The sequence below is a fragment of the Pipistrellus hanaki genome (assembly GCF_964339955.1).
Source record: "Pipistrellus hanaki genome assembly, chromosome: 12".
Classification (NCBI taxonomy): Eukaryota; Metazoa; Chordata; class Mammalia; order Chiroptera; family Vespertilionidae; genus Pipistrellus; species Pipistrellus hanaki.
In genome coordinates, this window is record NC_140514.1 from 52,311,048 (window position 1) to 52,338,947 (window position 27,900).

Sequence of the window (27,900 nt, forward strand, 5' to 3'; positions counted from 1 at the left end):
GGACCAGGGGTGGGACCTTCTGTCTCTATAAACTAGCTTCTCTCAGGCTCTAGGCAGGCCCTCGTCCTTTCCACCAAAGGATGATTTGTGTCTCCCTGGCTGAGCTGAAACATGGAGATGTCTCCCTAGAGCAGAGCAGGCCATTGAGGAACAGAGCAAAGCTGTCTAGCTGGTGAGGGGCCTGGCTCCAGGGCTGGCTCACAACTAGCTGCATCACGTTTGAGTTAGTTTTGTGTTTTTTTTTTGCTAAGTAAAATTCCCTTCTTCACCACACCCCAAAAGTGAGGATTCCTGTTAGGACTGAATTGGTGCCCACGTCCATCCCTTGACAATATTGATCTACCTTCAAGGTTACTCTTCTACCTCCTAAGGAAGCCCTGTACCACTATCAGTTGATCAAAGCAGTAGCAGGTCAGCCTGGATTCAAAGGAGGTGACATGAACTAGGCAAAGGTATGCAAGTACATAAAGAGAAGGACGTATTGGGGGACCATCTTTTATTGATTTTTAAAAAATATATATATTTTATTGATTTTTTACAGAGAGGAAGGGAGAGAGATAGAGAGCTAGAAACGTCGATGAGAGAGAAACATCGACCAGCTGCCTCTTGCACACCCCCTACCGGGGATGTGCCCGCAGTCAACGTACATGCCCCTGACCGGAATCGAACCTGGGACCTTTCAGTCCGAAGACCAATGCTCTACCACTGAGCCAAACCGGTTTCGGCTTACTGATTTTTTTTTACAGAGAAGGGAGACTGATAGAAACAACGATGAGAAAGAAACATCGACCAGCTGCCTCCTGCACGCCCCCTACTGGGGATGTTCCCACAACCAACGTACTGTACATGCCCTTGACCGGAATCGAACCTGGGATCTTTCAGTCAGCAGGCCGATGCTCTATCCACTGAGCCAATCCGATCGGGGCAAAAGTCTATTTAAATGGGATGCATTATAATAGAGGCAGGAGTGAAACCAGTTGTTTAGTTCGGCGAAGAAAAAAATAGTAGAAGCAACTATCAATCTCGATAATCTTGCGCTCTAGCTTGTCACTGGTTTTGCTTTTCTGAATTTGAAAATTTTACATTAACTTTGAAAATTGGAGGTTTGTCTGGGCTGGTTTCCTAGCTTCCTACAAGATGCCCATGTATTTCCCCTTCTGCATACCTGTGTCATCAGCGCAGGCCCAGATCAAGACATGCCCAGGTGAATAAAAACTGTTGCCCAGAGTTGGCAGAATAAAGCTAATGGACTCCAGGAAGGTACTGGAGTGGGTATGAACGAATTGCGCCATACATACTCCTTGTCTGCCTTACCGCGTGGACCTCCGCTCAGACCCATTCCCTGACCTCCGTGTGCAGTCCACCTAGAGGTTAAGTTCCCGGGCCCAGCGCGTGCGGGCGGGAGAAGGAGGTTTAAGACCCTCACCCGTCGCCTCGGAAATCGGTTTGGCCCCGCCACCTCTCGCGAGAGAACGCTGTTAGCCCTAGCCCCGCCCTCCATCCGCGGCGACCAGCCCAAACCCCGCCCTCGGGTCCTCACCTGAGGACCCTTACAGGCTGTCCGCAGCTGCGCCGGGCTCTTTCCTTTCGGTGCAAGTCTGGACTGTGTCCCACCCCGGGCTGCGCTGCGGCGCTGCCATCTGGCCTCGGGGACTGAGGCCCGGGGAGCAGAGGCCGGCTCTGGCTGCGGTCTGGCGGGCGGCGGGGAGGGCTGCCTGGACGAGGCGCTGCAGGGGCTCCAGCATGGCGGCGGCGGTGCGCGCAGCGGGCTGCCTCCCCGCGCTGTGCCGCGTGCCCGCGGGTGAGAGCGGGGACACGGAGCGGGGCCTTGAGAGGAGCGGGAGGGGGCCGGGAGCTCCTCCGGGCGACGAGGAGCGTGGAGCCGCGCGCGGATCCCGGGCCCCTCACGCCGGGCTCCGTCCCACCCCGATCCGCTGTGTGACCTTGCGCGCGCTCTCGCCCTCTCTGGGCTCCAGGATCAGTCAGTAGCGGGAGGTCCGAGGCCCTTTCAGTTCTCCAGGTCGTTCCTGTCCTGTGCGCTGGGCAGAGAGGGGCCGGGCGTACTGGCGGCGCGATCCGCGGGTCTCTTGGTGATGTCGCCGCGGGGTTCGAGGTGGATGGCGGCCAGCAAAGCTGAGTCGCGTGGGAGTCCGCCGTGTTAGGCTCCGGGCTGGTCAGTAATCTTACTAAACCGGGGTGTTTGGAAGGTCAGCTTACCCGTTGGCTGTTAGCTGCCATCATCTAGTTCTAGTCCTTGACAGCGTTTGTTGTCAGCCCTTTTCATAATAGTCATCTTAGTGAAGTGGTATCTCTGGTTTTGATTTGCATTTTTTTTATGGTCAATGAGCATATTTTCTCATTGCTTTTGGCCATTTGTATATAGAGAGAGCCGTTTAAAATCTTTTCCTATTTTTAAATTGGGCTGTCTTTTTTGACGTATTTTCATTGATTTCAAAGAGGAAGGGAGAGGAACATGAACATCAATGTTGAGAGAGAATCATTGATCAGCTGCCTCCTGCACGCCCCCTGCTGGGGATCAGGAGCCCGCAGAATTGAATCAGGGCTTCTTCAGTCTGCAGGCCAACGCTCCATCCAAACCAGTCAGGACTTGTCTTTGTTCTCTTATTCTATAGATATTGATATTAATGTTAATATGGGCTTGACTGTTCTTAAAGTGCTTTTTCATGTGAAAATGTATCTTAATTTATTTTTATTTTTATTTTATTTTTCTTACTTTACAGGTCACTTATGGTCCAGGCAGCTTTACCTACACACTTTTCCAACAGCTTCCACTTTGGCATTGAAGACTGTTCCCAGTAATGGTGAGATTTGCTTATTTAACTACATTCTCTTATAAGATCTAATGCTAGAGTACTTTATGTGGTTTTTAGAAATGTAAATGAACAAAGCACATTCTTTGTAATGGAAATGCATAGGGTCTAAAGAGTATTACTTCTTATTCTTTCTTTCTTCCTTTGTTTTATTCATTATCATTTTTCTCCTCTATACCTTCTACACTTCCAACCCCCAGTCCAATCACCATACTGTAGTCCACGTTCATGAGTTCTGTCTTTTCTTTTTTGCTCAGTTTCTCCCCCTCAACCCTACTGTGTGTCAGGCTTATAACATGTAATATCACACCAAGGAAATTGTTATTCCCATTTTACAGATGATGAAGTAATTCTCTGAGAAGCTGAGTGACTTGGACAGGGTCACACAGTCAGCAAAGGTCACCCGGACCAGGTTCGATTCCGGTCAAGGGCACATGCCTAGGAGGTTGCAGGCTTGATCTCCAGTAGCGGATGTGCAGGAGTTGGCTGATCATTGATTCCTGCTCATCATTGATGTTTCTATCTCTATCTCTCTTTCCCTCTCTCTTCCTCTCTGAAATCAATTTTTTAAAAAGTTCAGGATTTATGTGACTTAATTTTATTAGGAACAATTAATTATTTGGTGCTGGCAATGTTTCTTCACAGCCGTAGAGCTTCTAATTCAAAGTTTTTTCCCATCTACCTACAGGCCCTTTGTCATCTCCAGGGACCAGAGACAATTGTCATTTCAGCGGCTTGACCTGTGCTCTACAGACACAATGCTGGATTTCTTCTCCCAGCAACTTGATGGGCCAACAGCATAGATCCTATAGTTTCTTCACTAAATGTACGTAGACTGGCTGCAAACTTCCCATTTCATGAAACAGGAAAATGAAAGATGCTTTTGTATCTTAATTTTTCTTTATTTTCTGCTTCCTTAAATGAATTGTCTCTTCAATGATTAGTATGTGCTATACTATTAATAGAAAAATGTTCCTTCATGTACCTTGTAGAATTATCTCACACGCAACCAGTCATATTTGTATTACACTTTGGGAACCACTTTTTTACTTTAATTCCCTTCTTTGGGGCTCCTGAGGCTGATTTAGATTCACACCAAGAATGTACTCAGAGTCTGTTTCCAGTTGTGCTTTAGTTGAGGTAGGATATCTAATCAGAAAAAGTTTATTTATTTTATGTAGACATTTTGTATTTGTTTTGTTTTTTTCAGACACAGTGTTTTAATCGTTCTCCTTACAAAAGCGTAAGGCACTGGGACCGGAATTGCTTCTCCAGCTGGTAGAAGGCCGGCCCAGCCGCTCTCACTCTTCCCCCGGCACAAGGCCGGCGTGCAGTCCCGGCTCTGGCCCTGCACATCGGCATCCAGCAAGGAGGGCCCGAGCGACCTCGTTCTGTCCGGGGCTCCGAGGGGACAGCCGGGGGTCGGTGCCCCGCCGCCCAGGCCAGGGTCGGCCTGTGCAGGCAGCGGCTCTTAAGTAGATATTTTGTTAACATGACTCCTACTTGTGATAGAATTTGAATGAGTTCAATCTGAAATGATATAAATGGAGATTGAAATTACAACTCAACATTAGGCAAATTTTAAAAAACTAGAATTATAAAGTCAGTTTATTTTAAACTATTTGGTAAATATAGAATCAAAAAAGAAAGACAAGACACCTATAACCCTACTGCCTGAAATCCTGGGTTTGCTGTCTTTTCATGCAGCAATATATTATACATTTCCATGTTAGCTCACAGGCTCTTCCTGTGCAGTGTTATGACAGCTGAGTATTTCACTGTGTGGCTGTAGTTCACTGTAACGTGGAGGTCTATAACTAGGTCATTGTGTAGCAATGGGGGAAAGAGGGCTTGGTGGTAGGGACATAACGAGTAGCATAAACCGTGTTGTATCTGCAGATTGGGTGCAAAAAGAGAAGTGGATGCAAAAAGATGGAGTGGAGTCTCTTGGGGCCCCTATCCCCAAATGTTTCTAAGAGTTGACTTTGTACTTAGGGACTGTATCAGAGGCCTTGGAAATTTTTTTAAATAGTCTTTGCCTTATCCTAAAAGGCCTTTTCTCTAACTCCTCTTATTCTAGAGGTGCCTTTTGCCCTCGTAAGCCCTGTCCCTGCACTGCTGTTTCACCAGCCTCAGGCTCTGCATTAGCCTGTATTCTTAGTTATGGGACTCTGTACCCTCATGAATTTATTGGTTGCCAAGTCATATTGAGATTAGCTTCAAGTGCGTGTTCTCAGTTGAAATTAGCATGGGGCTAGTTTTTGCTGTTTTTTTGACAGAAAAGAGTTGAAATAATAGTAAATCTATTCTATATAGCAATTTAGGTTAATTAGAATCTTAGACCAGTTATAATAGTAAAATCTCTGTCAAAACAATTCAACTTGTAGCTTTTAAAATTTTTCTTAGTATTAATTAAGAATGTGAGATAAGGCTCACAATGTAATAAATAAAAAAATACAAATGTTATAATTCCAACTTTGTCTAAAACAAAAATATGTATACACTTAAGTGTGCATGTATGAATTAAAAAAATAGGATATACATTCTGATCAAACAGTAGTGATGAGATTCTGAATATTTTTTATATTCTTCATACTGTCTGTATTTTCTAGATTTAAAAAAATAACCAGCCCTAACCGGTTTGGCTCAGTGGATAGAGCCTTGGCTGTGGACTGAAGGGTCCCAGGCTCTTTCTGGTCAAGAGTATGTACCTTGGTTGCAGGTACATCCCCAGAAGGGAGTGTGCAGGAGGCAGCTGATCAATGTTTCTCTCTCATCAATGTTTCTAACTCTGTATCCCTTTCCCTTCCTCTCTGTAAAAAATGAATAAAATATATGACCTAAAAATAAAAAGAATAAATGAATAAAAAATAACCATTTCTGTTATAATCTTTAAAAAAGTTTAAAACCATTTTAAAAAGCATAATACCATTCAAAAGTTGACATGTGACTTGTCTTTTTCAAATGTAGTTAGAAATTTTATTTTCCTTTAATGTAAAAAAGATGCTTTAGTTTTTTATTTCCTTGTCTCAATATCAAGTTCTTTTGCAAATAGAACCCCTTTTAGTCTTAATGAGTGAATTGCTCATTCTGCTTCTAAGTGATTAAAAATTCTGTAATTGATTTACCTCTTTATGCCTCCTTTGGAAATGCTCTCATTGTGAACTTTCCGGTTTGGATAGCATTTGTAGGCACCATAATTTTTAAGCAGTCAGGAAAGAAAATTAACTGTTTAGAGTTTATTCTGCAGTTGGTTATTTTATTTTGAACCTGTGCTGCTTTCAAGTGAATCAGTATCCTATAGTTTGAGCTCAACCTAAACCCTTTGCTCTGATCTGGCGTGATGTGGAGCCTCACTTACTTTTTTGACCTTCAGTTAATGGAGATGAGCTGTACTAATATGTGTTTTCTTTTTTTCTTTTTTTTAAACAAAGTATACTGTGCAGGTAAAAGCATTTAAAGTATTATAAATCCAAAACATTTTTCCTTTTGTGTTATCTACCCTGAGGGTCAAGGTAAGGCTTTTCAGGAAGCAAGCAGGTAGAACTTTTAAACCCTAAGGGAGGATGAAAATACTTGTGTTGTAGATATTTTTACTACGACAGGCAGGCAGCTATATGTAGTTTAAATTTTTGACTAGTACAACATTTGTGTGGCTCTGATTCTTTATTAACTAAATTGATAATGGAACAGAACCTGTGTTTGTAAAACCAATTGGTGATACTGTGAAAGGTTGGAAGTCCTTGGGAAGAGAGAATTTAAATCTAATTAATGATTTAGTTTCTACACCAATAAAATTTAGAATTATTTTAGTATTTATTCACAATTAAATTCTACTCCAGTAAAATTCAGAAGTAAATAATCTACACATTCCACAAACACAAAGTGGAAAATACTGATTGAAATGTATGGTAGAAAAAGGTTTTGGGATCCTTGAAATTCACCAGTGGAAATCAGCAGTGTCAGGTCTGTATGTAAAATAAAAGACAAGCATGGTTTAGAAAAGACACACACTCACGTGCAAATGTTAACTCTCAGACCCCTACTCACTCGTTCTTTCCTGTGTATTGATTGGCCTTTAATCAGCCTTTAAGGTGAATTAAGGCATTTTATTTTGAAGATGTTTAGGTCATTCACAGAAGAAAGCACAACATCCAACTTATTAAGACTTATGGATTCAGATTGACATGTCGGTTCTTGTTTAGGCTAAAAAGTCTGTATTGCCGAAACCGGTTTGGCTCAGCAGTAGAGCGTTGGTCTGCAGATTGAAAGGTCCCAGGTTCGATTCCAGTCAAGGGCATGTACATTGGTTGCGGGTACATCCCTGGTAGGGGGTGTGCAAGAGGCAGCTGGTCAATGTTTCTCTCTCATCGACGTTTCTAGCTCTCTATCCCTCTCCTTTCCTCTCTGTAAAAAAATCATAAAATATATTTTAAAAATAAAAATAAAATAAAAAGTCTGTATTGAAGAAGGATAGTTATTGATTATCTCAGTGCTTTTAATGGAGGTAAGAGGATGGGAAGAGATCTGTAAATAGTTGATAAAATGTCTGGGGAAAAACTTGTTGGAGAGAGGGATTTAAATGTTGGCTGTCTTTTGTGGAGGAAGGCCATATTTTAAAGTAATAGAATTGGTTCCTTTTGGGTTTTCCAAATGTAATTATGAGATATGTGTAAAGATTGGTTTAATTTTACTTTCATGCCTGCAACAGTACAAGTGAAGCTGGCATCTTCTGTTCTTTTCTATTCAATGGGAGACCATGGATCATTGCTTAAAAATAATATAAATAAAATCCTCTCTCGTTACAGTGACAGCAGATGAGCTATGGAAAGGTGCTTTAGCAGAGACTGGTGCTGGAGCAAGAAAAGGAAGAGGCAAGAGAACTAAGAAAAAGAGAAGGAAGGATTTGAACAGGGGTCAGATCATTGGTGAAGGTAAGTTAAAAAAAAAACAAAAAAAAACCCTAATGTGCTTTTTAAGGTTTCTTCCTCAAATTTTATAGATATTTTTACAATCTAGAAGCATTAAAACATTTCTCTCAAATGGAGGACATGAGGATCTGCTGCTTACCCCAGGATTCTGGGGGAGAAAAATTTCATAGAAAGCGATTATTCATTCATTCCTTCACAAGCCTTTGGTATCAGTGTAGCATGTGATTCAGGATAAAAGATGGTGAGTTGGCAAACTCTCTGCAAAGGGCTAGGTAGTAAATAGTTTCAGCTTTGTGAGCTACATAGTCTTTGTTACAACCAGGGGCACAAAATAATCATGGACAATACATAATCAAATTAGCATAGCTTGTTCCAATAAAACTTTATTTATAGAAACAAGTGGTGGGCTGGATTTGGCCTGTGGCCCTTAGGTTTACCAACCTGGGAACTCTTGATTATTTATTCTTGTGTTTTTTGTTGTTTTTTTGAAGAATAAAAATAGCATGGTGTACTTGAATTGACATTTCGTTGTGGTTGTTGATAAATTATTGTTGACTAGAGTCCCGGTGCATGAAAATTCATGCACAGGGGGCGGGGTGTGTGTGTGCGTGTCCTCAGCCTGGCCTGTGCCCTCTTGCAGTCCGGGACCCCTCGGGGGATGTCTGACTGATGCTTTGTCAGACATTCTTAGCACTGCCACGGAAGTGGGAGAGGCTCCCATCACCAACCTGCGCTGGCCAGTCATGAGCCAGCTTTTGGCTAAGCAGTGGTCTCCTGTGGAAGCATACTGACCATCAGGGGGCAGCTCTTGCATTGAGTGTCTGCCCCCTGGTAGTCAGTGTGTGTCATAGCGACTGGTCCTTTCTGCTCATTCTGTCCTTAGGGTCAATTTGCATATTACCTTTTTATTATATGGGATAGTAATAGCCTTTTTTTTTTTTCCTTTCTTTTTTTTTCTTTCTTTTTTTTTTTTTAATAATGGTCTTTCAGACATGACATAAACACCTTCACTGTTCTAGTTACTGCGTATCTACTTGGATATTTTTCTCTGCCTTACCTTGTATTTTATTTACTCATTTTTAAAAAATACATTTTTTATTTCAGAGTGGAAGGGAGAGGGAGAGAGAGTTACAAGCATCAAAGATGAGAATCATTAACTAGCTGCCTCCTGCACATCCCCTACTGGGATGGAGCCCGAAACCTGAGCATGTACCCTTGACCAGAATCGAATCCGGGACCCATTTAGTCTGCAGGCTGACACTCTATCCACTGAGCCAAACTGGCTAGGACTATATTTTATTTTTTTGTTAACATTTAAAAAATTATAACCAGCCGGGACTGGTTTGGCTCAATGGATAGAGCGTCGGCCTGGGGACTGAAGGGTTCCGGGTTCGATTCTGGTCAAGGGCATGTACCTTGGTTGCGGGCATATCCCCGGTAGGGGGTGTGCAAGAGGCAGCTGATCAATGACTCTCTCATCGATGTTTCTAACTCTCTATCTCTTTCCCTTCCTCTCTGTATAAAATCAATAAAATATATCAATATATTAAAAAAATAAAAAATTATAACCATAATATATATATACACATACATATATATATGATTCTCAGTAGAAACTTCAGACCCTAGGAGAAACCTAAGTCTTTCTGATACCCTTTCCATACCCTCCTTCTCAGTTGCCTTGAAGAATAAAAATAGTATAGGGTACTTGGAAACATCTGATCTCATTTTGGTGTGTTTCCTTCTGGCATTTTAAAAAATATTTATTTTTATTGATTTTTCACAGAGAGGAAGGGAGAGGGATAGAGAGTTAGAAACATTGATGAGAGAGAAATATTGATCAGCTGCCTCCTGCACACCTCCTACTGGAGGTTTGCCCATAACCAAGATACATGCCCTTAACTGGAATCGAACCTGGGACCCTTCAGTCTGCAGGCCGACACTCTATCCACTGAGCCAAACCAGTTAGGACCCTTCTGGCATTTTTAACGCTCACCTATAATAATAAAAGCATAATATGCCAATTACACCAGACTTTCTGGACGAAGCCAGGGCTGCGAAGGAAGCCCGGGTCCCAGGTGCCTACGGTTGCGGAGAGAAGCCGGGTCCCTGTTGCCGGAGGGAAGCCGGTGTCGGCAGGCGGGGCAAGGAAGGCCCACTCTTGAATGAATTTCATGCATCAGGCCTCTAGTATTTACATAAAAACCTTAAAAGAAATACGTATTTTCTTTTAAAAAAAATAATTAAACTGTATTATGTGCTACACATACTATCTTATAATTTACCTTTTTCTCTCAGAGCTTGGGAAATTGTTCCACATCAGAACCCACAGAACCATCTCATTATTTCAGTTTAGTGCAGGAGGTTTCATATGTTGGCTATGCCACGGTTCGCTCACCCTCCAGGAGTGCTGGACTTGTAACACATTGTTTCCACTTTTTGCCTTTGCAGATAGCTCTCAGTGCCCCTCCTTGTCCAGGCACACATATGCCTCCTGCCTGTGTGGGGGTATGTCTCTAGCCTAATACCATGAAGTGGAATTATTAGCTGAAAATTTTAATGGATGTGCCAAGTGGCCTGCCACGTGATGATGTTAGTTTAAACTCCTACCAGCAGTGTAATCTGTACACCCATTGCCTGGCATTTTAACACTCGAATGCTTTAAAGAAATTCTTACTCGTGTATGTTTTTAAACTTTCAGGGCATAGTGGCTTCCTATGGCCTGGTCTGAATGTCCCTCTTATGAAGGATGGAGCTATGCAGACCATTGCCCAGAGAAGCAAGGAAGAGCAGGAGAAGGTGGAAGCTGACATGTTCCAGCAGAGAGAGGAATGGGACCGGAAGAGGAAGATGAAGGTTAAGCGGGAGCGAGGCTGGAGTGGAAACACATGGGGAGGTGTCAGTCTTGGCCCCCCCGACCCGGGACCCAATGGAGGTAGAGTCCTGATTTTGCTTACCTTTGTGGCAGAGAGATTGCTTGTAGTACTGGAGTTCCTTAATATGAGCTACATTATTATCCAGCTGTATTTATGGAACATTAGAGGCCCGTAACCAAAAGTATGCCACACACAGGATGCAGAGCACTGGGTTCTGACACTGCTGTTGTGTGGCTTCTCAGGGCCTCACATGTGGCGGAGTGCGTTATGGATCTGCACAGCAGTTTCCCAGCACAACTGGTCGTGGGTGCCTGTGGAGCGGCAGGGTGTGGGGGTTTCCATAACAGGATAAACCAGATCGTTGTCATTAAGCCTCATAAACAGAAAAATGAAAGAGAAATTCAAAATACTTCTTAGGCCAAATTAGAAACCAAAGTCCTCCACACCCAAACACCCAGGTATAGAGAGAAAAATCTCGAGCATCCATTCTTGAGATGAAGAATAGACAGGAGTGTGGCGCTTTCTTAAGTTTGGCTTAAAGAGAAGAGCGGAGGCTGAGAGGGAGAGACTGGCAAGCATGCTTAGAGCTGAACAGAAGGCTTCATTTGGGAGAAGAAAGATGGGGAGAGAAAAGAGATAAGCAAGTCCTTACCGGGGACCCAGATTCAGAGTAGAGATAAGTGCGCCAGCCGTGACAGATTCAGGTGAGCCTGTATCGGTAGGGGGCAGGGTGTGTGAGAGATATCTGTTCAGTGGCTTCAGCTGGACTGGGAGGAGGAGGGGCCATCTGCTGAAGAGAGGATGGGGCAATGATGAGCATGCTACCAGAATATTTTTTTAAATATATTTTTATTGATTTCGGAGAGGAAGGGAGAGGAAGAAAGAGATAGAAACATCAATGAGGAGAGAAAATCATTGATCGCTGCCTCCTGCACACCCCCTACTGGGGATGGAGCCTGCAACCCAGGCAGGTGCCCTTGGCCAGAATTGAACCCAGGACCCTTCAGTCCATAGGCTGAAGCTCTATCCACTGAGCCAAACCGGCAACGGCTGGCCACCAGAATATTTTGATGAAAGTAGGGTATCTGGGACTTTCTCCCAGATTATCCAGAATTGGAATTAAATACTGTAGAGAAAAGAAGACTGACCATGAATTGATAATTGTTGAAGCTGGCTAATTAATACATAAGCCGTCACTTGGCTATTCTTTTTTTGTATATGATTGAAATTTTCTATAGTAAAAAATTAAAGGAGCATAGAGTGTTCAAAGTGGCTATGAGGTAAGTGGAGAGGGGCCTAACTAAAAGGACAGAAGAGGCTGACAGGTCCCAGGGGGCTCTTGATTGAGTTAGAGACCATGAATGTTTAGGGGTCCACTTCTCTTCTATGGCACCCAGCAGGCCAGGGGTGGCAGACAGCCAATATGGAAGAGAGACAGGCCTAGACAATATGGAGGAGAGAAAAGGGTGAGGGAGTCCAGGATATCCACACGCTCTGGAGGAAATGGTGGGCTGTGCTGTGTTGGCTGTGGGAGAGGCTATGAAGACCGGAAGGGGTAAGAGGGAAAGAACCAAGAACCATCGGCTGGGGATACATTGAGAGAAAGCTGGAGGGGTAGGAGGATGCAGTCAGGGAGGGGGTGGCCGAGGTTACTGGCATGAATTTAATGGTGGAGTGGTCTGGTGGTGGTGGAGGACCAGGGCATGGCCTGCGATGTGGCACCAAAAGATTCACTTTCTCACATAAATGTTGATGATCACGCCTGTGTTGAAAATGCTTTTGTACGCTAATTGTATTGACACGTATCTGTATGCCTGTTTCTTTTCTTTCCACAGAAAGATATGATGATTTTGATACCAGGATACTTGAGGTAGGCTCACTGAACCCAGTACCCAGTTAGGTCTTGGAGAAGTTGGGAAAGTTCAGGATGGTGGATAGGGCACAAGGACTGTGAGGAAAAGCCTTGATGGGTGATCTTTTCTAAGACACAGAGCTGATTTGGGTAAGAAAATAATGAAACTTGAGTTTCAATCACTTGATATGGGTTCTTCTGACAGTTGCCCTTTCTGGGGCACTATCAATTGAGTTCTCATGACAAGGCAGCTTTGGTGGTGTTGATAACAGAATTTAGGAATTACGTGGAGATTTCCTCCTTCCTGAAGCCAAGGTAGTATTAGTGATCTGTGCTCAGATCCAGCTGAATCCGGCTTCAGTTCAGGAGCAGGGATGGCAGGAGCCATGGGGCAGGGCTGGAAGCATGGGGCTGCTGTGGGTACAGCTCTCACCCTGCAGGCCTTTGAAACTAGTCTGCTTGAGGTACATTTCAGTCACTTTCCAGGGCAGTCCCTAAGGTAGTCACCTGCCCTTAGAGCTGGTGCTGCAGCCTGGTGAGTGTTAACTGCCAGGTGGAATGGTCATTTATTTAGCTTGTGACTGAATTTTATGTTTTATTTCTTCAATACCAGTTGTCTATACAACTTAAATATGTTTGCAAGTATTTTATGTCTTTGGGTCCCAGTGTATACTTATTGGAAGTTAATTCCTTTGAAGAATTCTTATATATGTGGCTGTTTTCCTGTTAGATGATCCACAGCAGTGGACTCAGCTACCTTTTCTTTTAACCTCATTTTATGGGAAAGCTGCTGCTATGTAAGCTGCTTAGTTAACAGTTTCATGGTTCCTGGCCTTTAATATACATCATACACACAAAAAAATGCAAGTTTTCCTGTAGTTCATAATAAGCAAGTATTTCCAAATTCTCTATTTTCAGGTGAGTCTAATCCTCAGCACGGAGATCTGGTTTTATGCTATTTTTTTTCTATATACAGCGTTTTATTTCTAAATGCACATTTCTTTCATATTTCAATATCTCTGGTATAGACATGTGTCTTTTGGCCACCAGTTATAAGCCATGACAGAGTTTAATCAGCACCTTTTTCCTTTGCATACGTTTGTTAAAATGGGGTACATTGTGTTTTGTAGTTTCAAATTCCTTTAAGTTACCTCAGAATTGCTAACAAGCTCTAGCTGGTTTGGTTCCGTGGACAGAGTATTGGGGTGTGGACTGGAGGGTTCCAGGTTCGATTCTGGCCAAGGGCACATGCCTTGGTTATGGGCTCGATCCCCCACTAGTAGGTGTGCAGGAGGCAGTTGATCATTGATTCTCTTTCATCATTGATGTTTCTCTCTCTCTCTCTCTCTCTCCCCCCACTCTCTAAAACCAATAAAAATATATTAAAAAGAACTGTTATAGCCATGAGAAATAGGAGGAGAGAGTCTTATTTCCACTTTACTCCTGAAGAAACAGTCTAGGGAGAGACTTCATGTGAAGTTAGCTGTTTGTGCTCATGGACTTGAGGATGACGTGTCTGTTCATGGGTGCGTGCGTGTGCGTACGTGTGTACGTGCGTGTGCTGCACATGTAAGGTGGCTGCTCCAGTTCCCACTTCAGAGTTTCCTTAAGGTAAAATATTTATGAAACATTTTGTCTTTTAGGTAAGAAATGTTTTCAATATGACAGCAAAAGAGGGAAGAAAGAAATCCGTCCGTGTGCTGGTCGCCGTGGGGAATGGCAGAGGAGCCGCAGGTGAATGAGGTGCAGTGACATTGGGGGCTGATGGCGGCGGCGGGGATCGTGTGGCCTTTACTCAGCCTGAGTCCATGGGTTCATGCCGCTGACCAGACTTTCTAGTGATGAATGAAATCTTCTGGGGTTTGGGTTCACTAATCTTATTGTCACCCCATGAAATTCCTTAGAGGGAAAAGAAAGAATGGATCTTCTACATCTTTTCCTGTGAGGACCAATGGGTATTTTTTTAAAAATATGTTTTCATTGATTTTTAGAGAGGGGAAGGGACAGGGAAAGAGAGTTTGCGAGAGAGAGAAAGATCAGTTGCCTCCTGTATGCCTCCTTTTGGGGGATTGAACCCACAACCCCAGGCATGTGCTCTGATCAGGAATCAAAACTATGACCTTTGGTGCATGGGATGACGCTTAATCAACTGAGCCACATGGGCCAGGGCACCCATGGGTATTTTAGAAACACTTGTGTTATGTAAATAGTGGAAAATGAGGGGGAAAGAAACCACTACATTACATGCTAAATAGTAGGGACATGGTTACAAAAAGAATACAGCCATATACCGTAATATTCTTAGGCCACTAAAGAATTATGGAAACTTATAAAAATAATGCTAAGTAAAAAAAGCACAACTTCATATAAGACAAAATATAATTCCAACTTCTGTGTTGTTGTTTTTTTTAAGTAAGATAGGAATGCACACTTGAAACCTATATGATCGTAATAACCAATATCATTCAATAAATTTTTTATAAAGTACAAGAGGCCCAGTGAACGAAAATCCGTGCAGTTGCTGTCCCTCAGCCTGGCCTGTGCCCTCTTGCAGTCCAGGACCCCATTTTTTTTTATTTTTTTAAAAATATATTTTATTGATTTTGTACAGAGAGGAAGGGAGAGAGATACAGAGTTAGAAACATCAATGAAAGAGAGTCATCGATCAGCTGCCTCTTGCACACCCCCCACTGGGGATATGCCCGCAACCAAGGTACATGCCCTTGACCGGAATCGAACCTGGGACCCTTCAGTCCCCAAGCCGACGCTCTATCCATTGAGCCAAACCAGTTTCGGCCAGGACCCCATTTTATGAGGTGTGACTGATGGCTTAGGCCCACTCTCCCGGAGGGAGCAGGCCTTAGCTGCCAGTCAGACATCCTTAGTGCAGCCATTGAGGTGGCTTAAGCACTTGGCCAACCATGAGCCAGCTTTTGTCTGAGCGGCACTCCCCCGTGGAAGCGCACTGACCACCCCAGGGTAGCTCCTGCGTTGAGCATCTTTCTCTTTTTTTTTTTTTTTAAATATATTTTATTGATTTTGTACAGAGAGGAAGGGAGAGAGACAGAGAGTCAGAAACATCGATGAGAGAGAGTCATCGATCAGCTGCCTCCTGCACACCCCCCACTGGGGATATGCCTGCAACCAAGGTACATGCCCTTGACCGGAATCGAACTTGGGACCTTTCAGTCCCCAAGCCGACGCTCTATCCATTGAGCCAAACCAGTCCCGGCAATCTTTCTCTTGATGGTCAGTGCACGTCATAGTGACTGGTCTTTCCTCCCTTAGTTTCAATTTGCATATTACCCTTTTATTATATACGGTGTTTATATGCAAAGGGAAGAATGGAAGGCTATATACTGAAAAGGTTAATAACATTTACTCTCATTCATCAGGTGGCCATTCATTTAAATTTTCTTCTTTTCTATAAAGTTTTCATAGTGAATGTCTACTAAATGTGTAAGGGAAGAAAACTGCCTAATTAACTACATTGACACTTTAAAAATAAGTCATACATATGTATAGTATGTTGCCAAAGGAAACCAGTCTCAACAGTTATTTTTGTATCTTTCCCAGAAATTGTTTATTCATATATCTATTTTTTAAAATTTACACAAAGGGATCATAATATGTTCATAATTATGTGCCTAACTTTTCTCAGTTAGCATTTTCCAGAGATCTTCCTGTATTAGCATAGAGAGATTCACCCGCATTCTTTGTACTGATTGCATAGTTTCCCATTTTGCATGTTTATTGGCCATTATTATTTCTTCTTTGAGGTCTGTCAGTTCATTTGCTTTGCCCATTTTTCTGATGTGTGGCTGTTCTCCTCATTGAGAATATAGTTCTTTGTGAGTTATGGAAATTGGCCCTTTGCCTATCACATATTTTGACTTAGTTTTTTATTTTTTCCACATGTAAGTTTTAATCCACAGAAGTTTTAAACCGTTATGTAGCAAATTTATCAGTCTTTTATTCTGGTTTTGTATCTGAATTTCTGGTTTTGTGCTTAGAAAACCTTCATTTGAAGATTATAAATACATTCACTTATATTTTTTTGTAGGACTTGTATAGTTAAATTAGGAATTGGAATCCATTTGTCCCAGGTTTTCAGATGTCTTGCGTCTCTTATGTAGCAGTTTTATGTTACTTTAAACAATTAACTGTGACAGTGGAGGCATTTATGGTAACTTTTGATAAACCTCACTTCATGGGATTAAGTACCCACAAACTCAAGAATCATGGATTTTTATCTCCTGGTTCTTTGAAATCTAAATTGCATTTGAAAGTTCCAGGGAAATCATGGTTTTACTCTATAGTAATGTATGTTTTCCCAACCTTTCTGGTTATTTTAATCTGTTTTCAAAAATACTCAAAACCATGTTTAGTTTTTTTTTATTGAGTAAATTTATTTTTTTGGAGAGATTAATAAAAGGGAATGTTATGGATTTTATATCCCAAAAGTGTACCGTTTCCCAAATGTCCCAGAACAGAGAAGCAAATCTCTGTAGCCTCCTGCTTTGTCCTTCATTTAGTACAGCAGGTTTTCCGTGGGCGGAGGAGAAGTGAAGTACTCTGAAATATTGTAGGAGCTGAAACTTGAAATGTGGTCAAAGATGTGCCAAATATATGCCGTTTTTCATACTTTGGCTTTTCTTTTGAAGGTTTTGCCATTGGGAAAGCCACTGATCGGGCGGACGCGTTCAGAAAAGTACGTACGTCTTCCTTTCGTTGACAGTAAGAGATCAGCAGACTAAGTGCTAGACATGATGGAAACCACACATAAAAATAAACTACAATAACCCTCTCCTGAGGCTTCCACATCTCACAAAGAGCAGTTTCTGAAACCTATGTTCTTTCACATCATTTTCATCAGATTTATGATTGTTACCAAAATTGTGAGACAGCTGGGAAAGTGTCTCACACTGACAGAATGTCCAAGGACACTAAGAAATTGTTAATTTTTTGAGGTTATGATAGTGATATTTTAGCTTTTAGAAATATATACTGATATTGTTGTGTAACTTTGAAATTTTTCATAATAAAAGCCTAATATGCAGTTGACCAAAAGTGAAATAACCAGTCGCTATGATATGCACTGTCCACCAGGGGGGCTGACGTTCATTGCAGGAGCTGTCCCCAGCCCGCAGACCCTAGGCCAGCCAAGTTAGGTGTAAGAAGGTCCCCCCACCCCACAATCGCCCTGCTGGTCACCCCGCAGAGGGAGGTGACCGGCAGCAGCGGTGGTGGGGAGCAGGGCTGGCAAGCAGGTGGCGCCAAGGTGGGTGCCAGTAGGGGCCCACCAGTTGCCCTGCAGATTGACTCTAATCCCTGGCCAGGCCTAGGGACCCTACCTTTGCACATATTTTGTGCACTGGGCCTGTAGTATTTTATGAGGTTTTTTTGTTCATCCTCACTGAAGGATATTTTTTCTATTGAATTTTAGAGTGGGAGAGGGGGGAGAAGAGAGAGAAGCATCTATGTGAAAAAGACACATTGATTGGTTGCCTCCTGCAGGTGCCCTGACTGGGGCCTGGACCAGTCTGCAACCCAGGTACATGTCCTTGACTGGGAAACAAACCCCAGACCTTTTGGCGTGAGGGCTGATGCTCTGATCACTATGTAACACCAACCAGGGCAAAAGATATTTTTTTTAAATCTCTGAGAAAAGGTATATTCCAACAGTAAATTTAAGAAAAATATTTTTCGTCTTTCAGGCAAAGAACAGAGCAGTTCACTATTTGCATTATATAGAACGATATGAAGACCATACAAGTGAGTGTTAATCTTTTCTTTTAAAATTTGCAAGGCTGTGCTTGCTCGTTGTGTGGTAGTATATCTCTACTAGTGATTTAGTGCACAAAATTTATGCGGGGGAGGGGGGGGCTGTCCCTCAGCCCGGCCTGTATTCTCTCTAATCAGGGACCCCTCGGGGGATGTCTGACTGCCAGTTTGGACCCGATCCCTGTGGGTTCGGGTCCAAACTGGCAGGCGGAAATCTCTCTCACAATCCGGGACTCCTGGCTCCTAACCGCTCACCTGCCTGCCTGCCTGATCACCCCTAACCATTCTGCCTGCCAGCTAGCTCACCCGCAACTGCCCCCGCTGCCAGCCTGCTCACTCCCAATTGCCCCACCACGCCAGCCTGATCACCACCACCTGCTTCCCCTCCGCCCCATTCCCCTCTGGCCTGCTTGCCCTCAGCTGCCCCCCTGCCCCCACCAGCCAGCTTGCCCCCAACTGTCCCTCCCCTCCCCCCCATGCTGGCCTGCTCGTCCCCAACTGTCCCCCTGCCCCACCAGCCTGATCGCCCCTAACCACACGTGCCTCAGCCCCACCATCATGTTTTTGTCCAGAAGGTCTCCCAGTCTAATTAGTATACTATTTTTTTTTATTAGTATAGATAGCTTATATAGGATAGGATTGCTTAAATTGGAGGGAAAAGCCTTTTTCAGCAGGAGAAGATGCTATTGGTAGAGAAAACACATAATCCCTATATCTGGCCTGATAGCCAGTCATATGCACTATACTGCCAAACTGGTCATTAAAAAATTAAAACTCTTTCTTACACCTTACACCAAACAACTGTTGCCCTTTAAGCCCCTTAGGTTCTGCCTTCATAGTTCACCAAGATTAGGTTCTGATTGGTCAGTTTTTATGCCAGTCAACATCAAAAGCTCCGCCTCCTAGGCAGCCATTGGCTTCTGGCACTTCACCCAGATTTGGTTCTGATTGGTCAGCTTCTATGCCAGTCAGCGTCTCCAGGCCTGATCAAAGAGGCGGGGCTGATCAGCATCCCTGTGGAGACCTGTAGAGAAACAGACAGGGCTGCTGATGTCGGAGAGAAAGAGAGAGGCAATGGCTGATCAACAGCTGCCACTGAGGCTGCAGATCAGACCCTGCCTCTCTGTAGACCTCTCTTCAGGCCTAATCTGTAGCCCCCTCCACAGTCAGTGCTGGGTCACTGCCCTGGCACCAGCTGCAATCAGTGTTGGATTGCCTTGGCAACTCAGCACTGACTTCGGTGTTTGGTCAAGCCTTCCAGCCTTTGGTCATTACAGACCCTGGCTCTTTATATATCCTATGCAATAAAAGAGTGATATGTAAATTGACTATCACTCCAACATAAGATGGCTGCCCCCAGGTGGACAAAAGATGGCCACCACAAGATGGCCTACAGGGGAGAGCAGTTAGGTGGGACTAGGCTGCAGGGGATGGCATTTAGGGGTGACCAGGCCTGCAGGGGAGGCAGTTAGGGGCAATCAGGCTGGTAGGGGAGCAGTTAGGCATCAATAAGGCTGGCAGGGGAGTGGTTATGGGGTGATAAGGGTGGCAAGCAGAAGTGTTTAGGGGCAATCAGGAAAGTAGGCAGGTGAGCAGTTGGGAGCCAGTAGTCCTGGATTGTGAGAGGGACGCCCGACTGCCCATTTAGGCCTGATCCTACTGGTATCGGGCCCGAACAAGCAGTTGGACATCCCTTGAGTGGTCCCAGATTGCAGAGGGTACAGGTTTGGTACCCCTCCCCTACCCCTACCCATAAATTTTGTGCACTGGGCCTCTAGTATATATATAAGATGGTAACTTTGTATTTCTGTGCTTGCTGCTACATTCTTACAATAAACATGTAAAATGTAGAAGCAGACTCTCTCCTGAGAAGGTGGTGATGGGTAAATCAAACTTTGTCACTTATCCTTGGACACTGTGTGCTGGCTCCTTATGGTTGTATTAGTTGCTGTGTAATATTTGCAAGGACATTAAAGCTCATACCTAACCTTGTTCATCTTTATGCTTTCACCCTCCAGTATTCCATGATATCTCTTTAAGGTTTAAAAGAACACATATCAAGATGAAGAAACAACCCAGAGGTAACTTAAAAACTCTTACAATTTTTTGAAGATAAAGCAGTGCAGTTATAGTAGTTCTTTCATGTCCTTTACTTTGCTCACTTTTACTTGAGCTCATTTTGAAAATACTAAACAGAAAGCTAGATCTTTAAGTTAGATCTTTAAGAAGCCTGAATAATTTTTATACCTAACTGGTTTTTAAAATTGCCTCCCACCCTGGCCAGTGTGGCTCAGTTGGTTGGAGCGTCACCCCATACATCAGGGGGTGTCATGTTCCATTAATGGTCAGGGTGAGTGCACACATTGATAACTCACTCTCTCTCTCTATCTCTCTCTCTCTCTTTCTTTCCCTCTCTCTCAAATTTTAATTTAATTATAGAGGTTAGAATTTTTTATTTTCTTTGTCTTCTATATCTTTCAGGTTTCTATATAGTTTAACCTATTATCTGTGCATTGGGGTTAAGTATTCTGCTGAAGCAGTAGGATACATTATAGATAGCCTTTCCTGAAGCATGTGCATCACGGTTTCTGTGGGAGGATATTAACCAAAATGAGTGCCAAGTAGGAAAACTGTATTAAGAAAAGTAAGAAAGACGCTTGTGTATCTTTGTGAATGTACATGAGCATCTCCTGGGGAGATCGAGAATGCCATGTTCCTAAGCTTTAGACATAGGCACTTCTGCCTTGGCTGCAGGACGGGATCTGCTTCCTCACACAGCACTACGAAGCATTTCCTACACCATACACACATGAATTTAGCTTTAATTAAACAAATGTTTTCTTTACATTTGAGGTCTTCACAATCAAAGTACATACAGTAAGCCTTCACTTAACATTGTTGATAGGTTCTGCAAAATAATGGCTATCATTGGTGGAGCATCTCGTATGGTCTTGGAGCTGTGCAGCACACACACCTTCCCTCGAGTGCTCCCCATGCCCAGGTCATCCAGGGAGCCTCCGAGGCCCCACTAAACATCTGCCTTGCACTCTCCGTGTGTGTGTGCATCTATACACCTTCACACATGGCCATATATTCTGTGTGTATATAACTCCACATAGAAGAACAGACCACTGCATTGTTAGCCTATCTTTAGCCACCTTCTAAAGCCCTCAGTTCTCAAATGGTCTGGAATAGCTAGCCCACAATTTTCTCTTTCAAATAAGACAGTTCTAGGTAAGAATATAGTTTTTACACACATATATTGAATCAGCAAGAAAAATGCTGTGCCTTAAAGAGAGGGGGGAGTTTTCTGAGTTTCACATCTGGCTAATCAGAATGTTAGCATCTAAACTTGGAGCTCTTTTCTCTCACTCACTCCCACCTGCATTTGCCAGGTACTGGTCTAGGCTCTGGGAACACAGCAGTGAACCATCCAGCCTCGTGGAGCCCACATTCTACCTGAGGGGAACATCAGGTTAGACAGGTTCACTACAAACCAAACATATCTCTTCCCGTTTAAAGCCCTTACTTCCCATTCTCAAAATTAAAATAAAATAAAATAAAGAATTCCACCCTACCCCCAAAGCCTCTATGACCTGACATCTCGCTAACCTCATGCAGACTCCACCCTCCTGGAGCTGGCGTTCCCACCTGGGGACTTTGCCACATTCTACCCGAGGGAACATCGGATAGACAGGTTCTGCTGAGGGCCTGAAGCAGCAGTCAGGATGCCGGTTTAGGGAGATCCTGGCCTTGGGAAGGAAGGGTGACACCTTCAATCTTGTGGTTAAAGATTGACCCCTGAGGATGAGGGATTTAAGTGAGACATTTAAGGTAAGAAGAAGTATGGAGAACAAGCAGGAAAATGCCAAGTGCAAAGTCCCCCAGGTGGGAATGCCAGCACCAGGAGGGTGGAGTCTGCATGAGGTCAGCGAGATGTCAGGTCATAGAGGGCTTTGGGGGTGGGGTGGAGTTCTTTATTTTATTTTATTTTATTTTATTTTATTTTATTTTATTTTATTTTATTTCAGAGAATAAAGGGAAGTAAGGGTTTTAAAGGGGGAGAGATATATTTGGTTTGTTTTTAAAGCTGTTCCTGGAGCAGATATTGTAAGTAGACATTAATAGGACACGTGGCTGGAGGTCAGGCCTATTAGGAAGTGGGAAGGATGGGCCAGGAGACCATCAGAGGAGAGTGTTACAAACCCAGGAGTCTTTCCAGGAGAAGATAGTAGACATCTCTGCTCAGTGCAGCCAAGCAGTCAAGGGGTGACTACAGATGTGTCCCTCAATGGTTAGTTCCTAACAGGATGCGAGGAACTGTCAGGCAGCTCAGTTCATCTTCATAACAACCCTGTTATTGTGCCCATGTGCTCAAGACATTTATGCTATTTCTTTGGTTCAAATAACATTTAAATAAGGATCGCCGGGGAAGTTAAGTAACTTGTCAAGGGTCACCCAGGTGGAAGTGATCAGCTAGACTGGGAACCAGAGTCTCCTAAACCCAGAGCCTGGAGCTGTGTGAAAGCAGAGGGACTGACTCCGATTCTTCCCTTTTCTAGGCTATGGTCTCCACTGCCACCGGGCCATCATCACCATCTGCCGTCTCATTGGCATCAAAGACATGTATGCCAAGGTCTCGGGGTCCGTGAACATGCTCAACCTCACCCGGGGCCTCTTCTATGGGCTCTCTTCCCAGGTAACCTGCCTTGGTCTGAAACGGAAGTTCTGGTTTGCATTTCAGTTGTGTGCATTGAGACTACCATGTCCTGGGGCCTCCTGAAGACATGGGTTTTATGCTGACTAATCAGGTAGTTCATTCGACTGAAGAGTTAGGTTATGCAGATTAACCTTTAAAAAATACTTAATGGGTATTTTGAACTTTCAAAATTAATTATTTTTTAAAGTTACTAATTAGACTCTTTTATTATGAAAAGAGCACATGCTTGTTCTAAATCTCCAACAATATAGAATTAAAATAAAAAGAGAAAGTCCATTTTCTAATTTAGACCTTTCCGTTGGGTCTGGTGTGAGCCTCTCAGCCCCTGCTCCACTCATGAGAGCTGTCTTAGGGGAAGCAGTGTCCACGGTCCCAGCCCAGGTAGTTCTGGCAGCTGCCTGACATCTGAGGAACCCTGAACCCTAATACACCAGGCTATCACCACACAGTTGGGAGCTCTGGGTTACTGCCACCTGCCCCCTCACCCCGGGGGGTCATAGCCACGGTCCTGCTCCCAGTTGGCAGGAAGACCTGACTACGCCTTGAAAGGGGGGGGTAGATCTTAGCAGAGCTGCATGAGCAGATAAGACGGCTGGGTTCAAGAGACTCCTTTCTGTGGCCTCCATTTGTTAAGGATTTTGACAGGCTTCCTTTTAGAGAGTTTGATGGCTGTTTTTGAATAAAGTTTTCTGTGAAGTCATTGTAGCTCTCTCTGTTCAAAATAGGAAAATTAACGAAAAGAAAGGGCTTTGTTTAAAAGAAACATAAGTAGGAATAAACTTAACCAAGGAGTTATAGGACTTGTACTCAGAAAATTATAGGACACTGAAAAAAGAGATAGAGGAAGACATAAACAAATGGAAGAATATATCATGTTCATAGATTGGTAGAATCAACATCATTAAAACATCCATACTACCCAGAGCAATCTATAGATTCAGTGCAATCCCCATTAAAATACCAACGGCATATTTCAAATACCTAGAACAAACTCCCCAAAATTTTATCTTGAATGAAAAGAGACCCCGAATAGCTGCAGCAGTCTTGAGAAAGAAGAACAAAGTTAAAGGAATCACACTACCAGATATCAAGCTATATTACAAAGCCACTGTTCTCAAAACTGCCTGGTACTGGCACAAGAACAGACATAGACCAACGGAACAGAACAGAGAACTCAGAAATTGATCCAAGCCATTGTGCTCAATTAATATTTGAAAAAGGAGGCAAGAGCAAATAATGGAGTCAAGAAAGTCTCTTTTATAAATGGTGTTGGGAAAATTGGACAGATAAATGCAAAAAAATGAAACTAGACCACCAACTTACACCATATACAAAAATAAACTCAAAATGGATAAAGGACTTAAACAGATGGGAAACCATAAAAATCTTAGAAAAATCCATAGGCAGCAGAAACCATCAACAAAACAATAAAAAAAAAGTCCACTTATACTTTAAATAAGAACATATTTACCAATGTTATGTCCAATAAGGGTTTAATCTCAAAAATTTACAGGAAACTCCTACAGCTTAAAAGGAAGATAATTCAATAAAAAAAAAAAATGGGCAAAGGAGCTAAATAGATACTTTTCAAAAGAGGACATACAGGAGGCCAAGAGACATATAAAAATATGCTCAAAGTCACTAATCATCTGAGGGATGCAAATCCAAACAACAGTGAGTAATATCTCTCACTGTCAGAATGGCTGTCATCAACAAATGACAATGCTAGCGAGGATGAGGAGAAAAAGACACCCTCCTGCACTGCTGGTGGGAATGCAGACTGGTACAGCCACTGTGAAAAACAGTACGGAGTTTCCTTTAAAAATTAAAAATGAACTTCCATTTGACCCAGTAATCCCACTTCTAGGAATATATCCCAAGAAATAAGAAATACCAGTCAGAAAGGATATATGCATCCCTATATTCATAGCACAATTTACAATAGCTAATATTTGGAAACAGCCTAAGTACCCATCAGCAGATGAGTGGGTTAAAACACCGATACATCTACACAGTGGAATACTATGCTGCTATAAAAAAGAAGGCTTTCTTACCATTTGCAACAGCATGGATGGAACTGAAGAGCATTATGCTGCCTTGGCCGGTTTGGCTCAGTGGATAGAGAGTTGGCCTGCAGACTCAAGGGTCCCAGGTTCGATTCCAATTAAGAGTATGTACCTTGGTTATGGGCACATCCCCAGTGGGGGGTATGCAAGAGGCAGTATAAAGACAAAATAATATTTTTTTTTAAAAGAGCATTATCTTAAGCAAAATAAGCCAGTCAGAGAAAGATAAATATCACCTGATTTCACTCATTTGTGGAATTAACAAACAACATAAACTGATGAACAGAAATGGATCCAGAGACATAGAGTTATCAAACAGACCGTCCAACCCTGAGGTGGTAAGAGATCAAAGGAATGGTATGCATGCATATGAGCATAACCAATGGACACAAACAGTAGTGGGGTGAAGTCATGTGCTGGGGGGAAAAGGAGACATGTAATACTTTAAACAATTAAGAATTTAAATTAAAATAAAAGATATTTTTTGAACAGCTGTGTGTGTGTGTGTGTGTGTGTGTGTGTGTGTACTATCCAAAATATCCTTCTAAAGTTCTTCTAAATTTAAACTTGTTAGAGGTTTAATTATTTGATGTGACTAAGATTGTTAACTTTTTAAATATTTTTATTTATTTCAGAGAGGAAGGGAGAGGAAGAGTGAGATAGAAACATCAATGAGAGAATCATTGATTGGCTGCCTCCTGCACACCCCCTACTTACTGGGGATTGAGTCCACAGCCCAGGCATGTGCCCTTGACTGGAATTGATCCCAAGACCCTTTAGTCCACAGGCAGACGCTCTGTCCACTGAAACCAACCAGCTAGTCCAAAATTGGTTTTAGATACCTAGCTCATATTTATGATCAAGTACACTGTTCACTTATATGTTTTTGCTTCATGTTAGTACTTTGAATCTTCTAATGTAAGTATCCCAGATACCACCAGCTATAAAAAAAAGTTGCATTATTTAATGTGCTACTCAAGAGAAAAAGTGCCACCAATTTAAGTAATGTGCTATTGATTATAAGACACTGATTTAAATTAGTTTGTTTTTATGAAATAGCTCATCTCTTTTTCTAATTTCAAACATAATGTAGTATTAGAATATTTCAAGGTAGACAGAACCTGGCAACATGAGATTAAACATATCAGATATTTTAAGAAACCATGTGTAAACTATCCACTGATTTTATCTGCCTGTTTCCAGACTTTGATGGCTACCTTCTGTCATGAATTTCCTGGCACTCTCAGCCGTGCCAGCAGTACCACCTCCACATCACTTTATTTTATCCATAAATATGTATCTGAAAGATAAGAATTTGAAAGTACTCCACAATACGACTTACTTTATTACCTAAAGAATTAACGGGAATTTACGTAGTATTATCACACATCTCTTTGGAGCTCACAGAAATGTCCATTTAGCCCTAGCCAGTTTGGCTCAGTGGATAGAGCGGCAGAGTGAAGGGTCCCAGGTTTGATTCTGGTCAAGGGCATATGCCTGGGTTGTGAACTCAATCTCCAGCAGGGGGCATGCAGGAGGCAGCCAATCAGTGATTTTCATTGATATTTCCATCTCTCTCTTCCTCTCCCTTTCTGAAATCAATAAAAATATATTTTTTTAAAAAAGAAATATACATTTAAAAGTAATTTTTTATGCAATTTGTTTGAATCTGGTTGCTGTGCCTTTTAAGTCATTTTTAATGTGTAGGTTCCCTTCTTTCTCCTTGCATTTGGTTAGTAGAATAAACCAGGCTTGTTCGTACTATGGTTCCCAGTCTGGTGCTGACTACATGTCTGCATGTGGATCCTCCACATTTTCTTTCCCTTTGTGTCCTGTGAATTGGGAACTAGACTGGGGCTTGACGAGATTCAGATTGATTTTGGGTACAGCCTGTCACATGGTTGGCAAGGCTTCGAAGGACAACGCCTTCCCTCTGTCCACCTTGTGGGCAGGAAGGTGAGGATGAGATTATTCCACCTACAACAGGTCACCCCAGAATCAACTGAAAGGGTATTTAAGTCCTAAGTGGTACAGTGTTGTCACTGCCGACTTCCCTCTGGCTGAAGGCAGTTCCTGCTCTTTGAATTACAGATGTGCCTCACAGACCTAACTACTCTTCTCTGCTCGGTCTTGCCCAGGAAACCCACCAGCAGCTGGCTGATAAAAAGAGTCTCCACGTTGTGGAGTTCCGGGAGGAATGCGGCCCTCTGCCCATCGTGGTCGCCTCGCCCCAGGGAGCAGTGAGAAAGGATCCGGAGCCGGAAGATGAGGTTCCCGACACCAAACTGGACTGGGAGGATGTGAAGATAGCCCAGGGGATGAAGCGCTCTGTGTGGTCAGGGTTAAAGAGAGCTGCCACCTGAGTTCCCGTGGCCTCGTCCGCCCGTGGGCAGGTCAGCACCTGGAGGAGACTCCGCTCTCACGCCTTGGAACATGATGGCTTTTTTTGTTTGTTTTGTTTTAAGAAGAAAGACCAACCTCAAGTTCTTTATTTACAAATAATAAATAATTATAGTTTTAACATATTGAGCATGTGATATGTATTAGTCACTGTGTTAGGAACTTTGCATAATATCCTTGTTCAAGACTATTTTTTAAGACTATTTTAAATATTCATGTATACTATAACCATAAATGAATTAGGCAAATGGTCAGACCCAATCAGAAATAATGTGCAATCAAGTGGTAGTGACTGTAGTCACACAACTCGGAGGTAGAGGAAAGTGGGCAAGCCTTGTTCCTTTTTACTTTTATTAAACCTCTTTGAATAGATATTTCAGTGATTGCCCTAGGTATTGCATTATGCATACATCACTTATTACCAGGGCACTAATGTTGCC

The 27,900-nt window shown here is 42.9% G+C and overlaps 1 protein-coding gene across 3 annotated transcripts; it reads left to right on the top strand.

The window, feature by feature from the left end:
* Positions 1-1,532: 1,532 nt before the first annotated feature.
* Positions 1,533-27,581, top strand: MRPS5 (mitochondrial ribosomal protein S5). Of its 3 annotated transcripts, none has more exons than XM_084900357.1 (12): positions 1,533-1,801; positions 2,742-2,822; positions 3,520-3,657; positions 7,640-7,765; positions 10,464-10,697; positions 12,474-12,508; positions 14,134-14,224; positions 17,155-17,201; positions 18,208-18,265; positions 20,293-20,355; positions 22,837-22,973; positions 27,199-27,581. In XM_084900357.1, the coding sequence occupies exons 1-12, from the start codon at positions 1,744-1,746 to the stop codon at positions 27,421-27,423; spliced, it is 1,293 nt and encodes a 430-aa protein (XP_084756483.1). In that variant the 5' UTR covers positions 1,533-1,743; the 3' UTR covers positions 27,424-27,581. The 3 variants fall into 3 exon arrangements, with proteins under 3 accessions (XP_084756483.1, XP_084756484.1, XP_084756485.1); XM_084900358.1 differs by having other exon boundaries at positions 1,787-2,113; XM_084900359.1 differs by lacking the exon at positions 1,533-1,801 and adding an exon at positions 1,817-2,020.
* Positions 27,582-27,900: the final 319 nt, after the last annotated feature.

Excerpts from the sequence above, each read along its gene's own strand:
- MRPS5 (XM_084900357.1), top strand. The coding sequence starts at position 1,744 with ATGGCGGCGGCGGTGCGCGCAGCGGGCTGCCTCCCCGCGCTGTGCCGC. Across the intron at positions 14,225-17,154 it reads GAATGGCAGAGGAGCCGCAG|GTTTTGCCATTGGGAAAGCC; the intron begins GTGAATGAGGTG and ends TTTCTTTTGAAG. Across the intron at positions 20,356-22,836 it reads GATGAAGAAACAACCCAGAG|GCTATGGTCTCCACTGCCAC; the intron begins GTAACTTAAAAA and ends TCCCTTTTCTAG.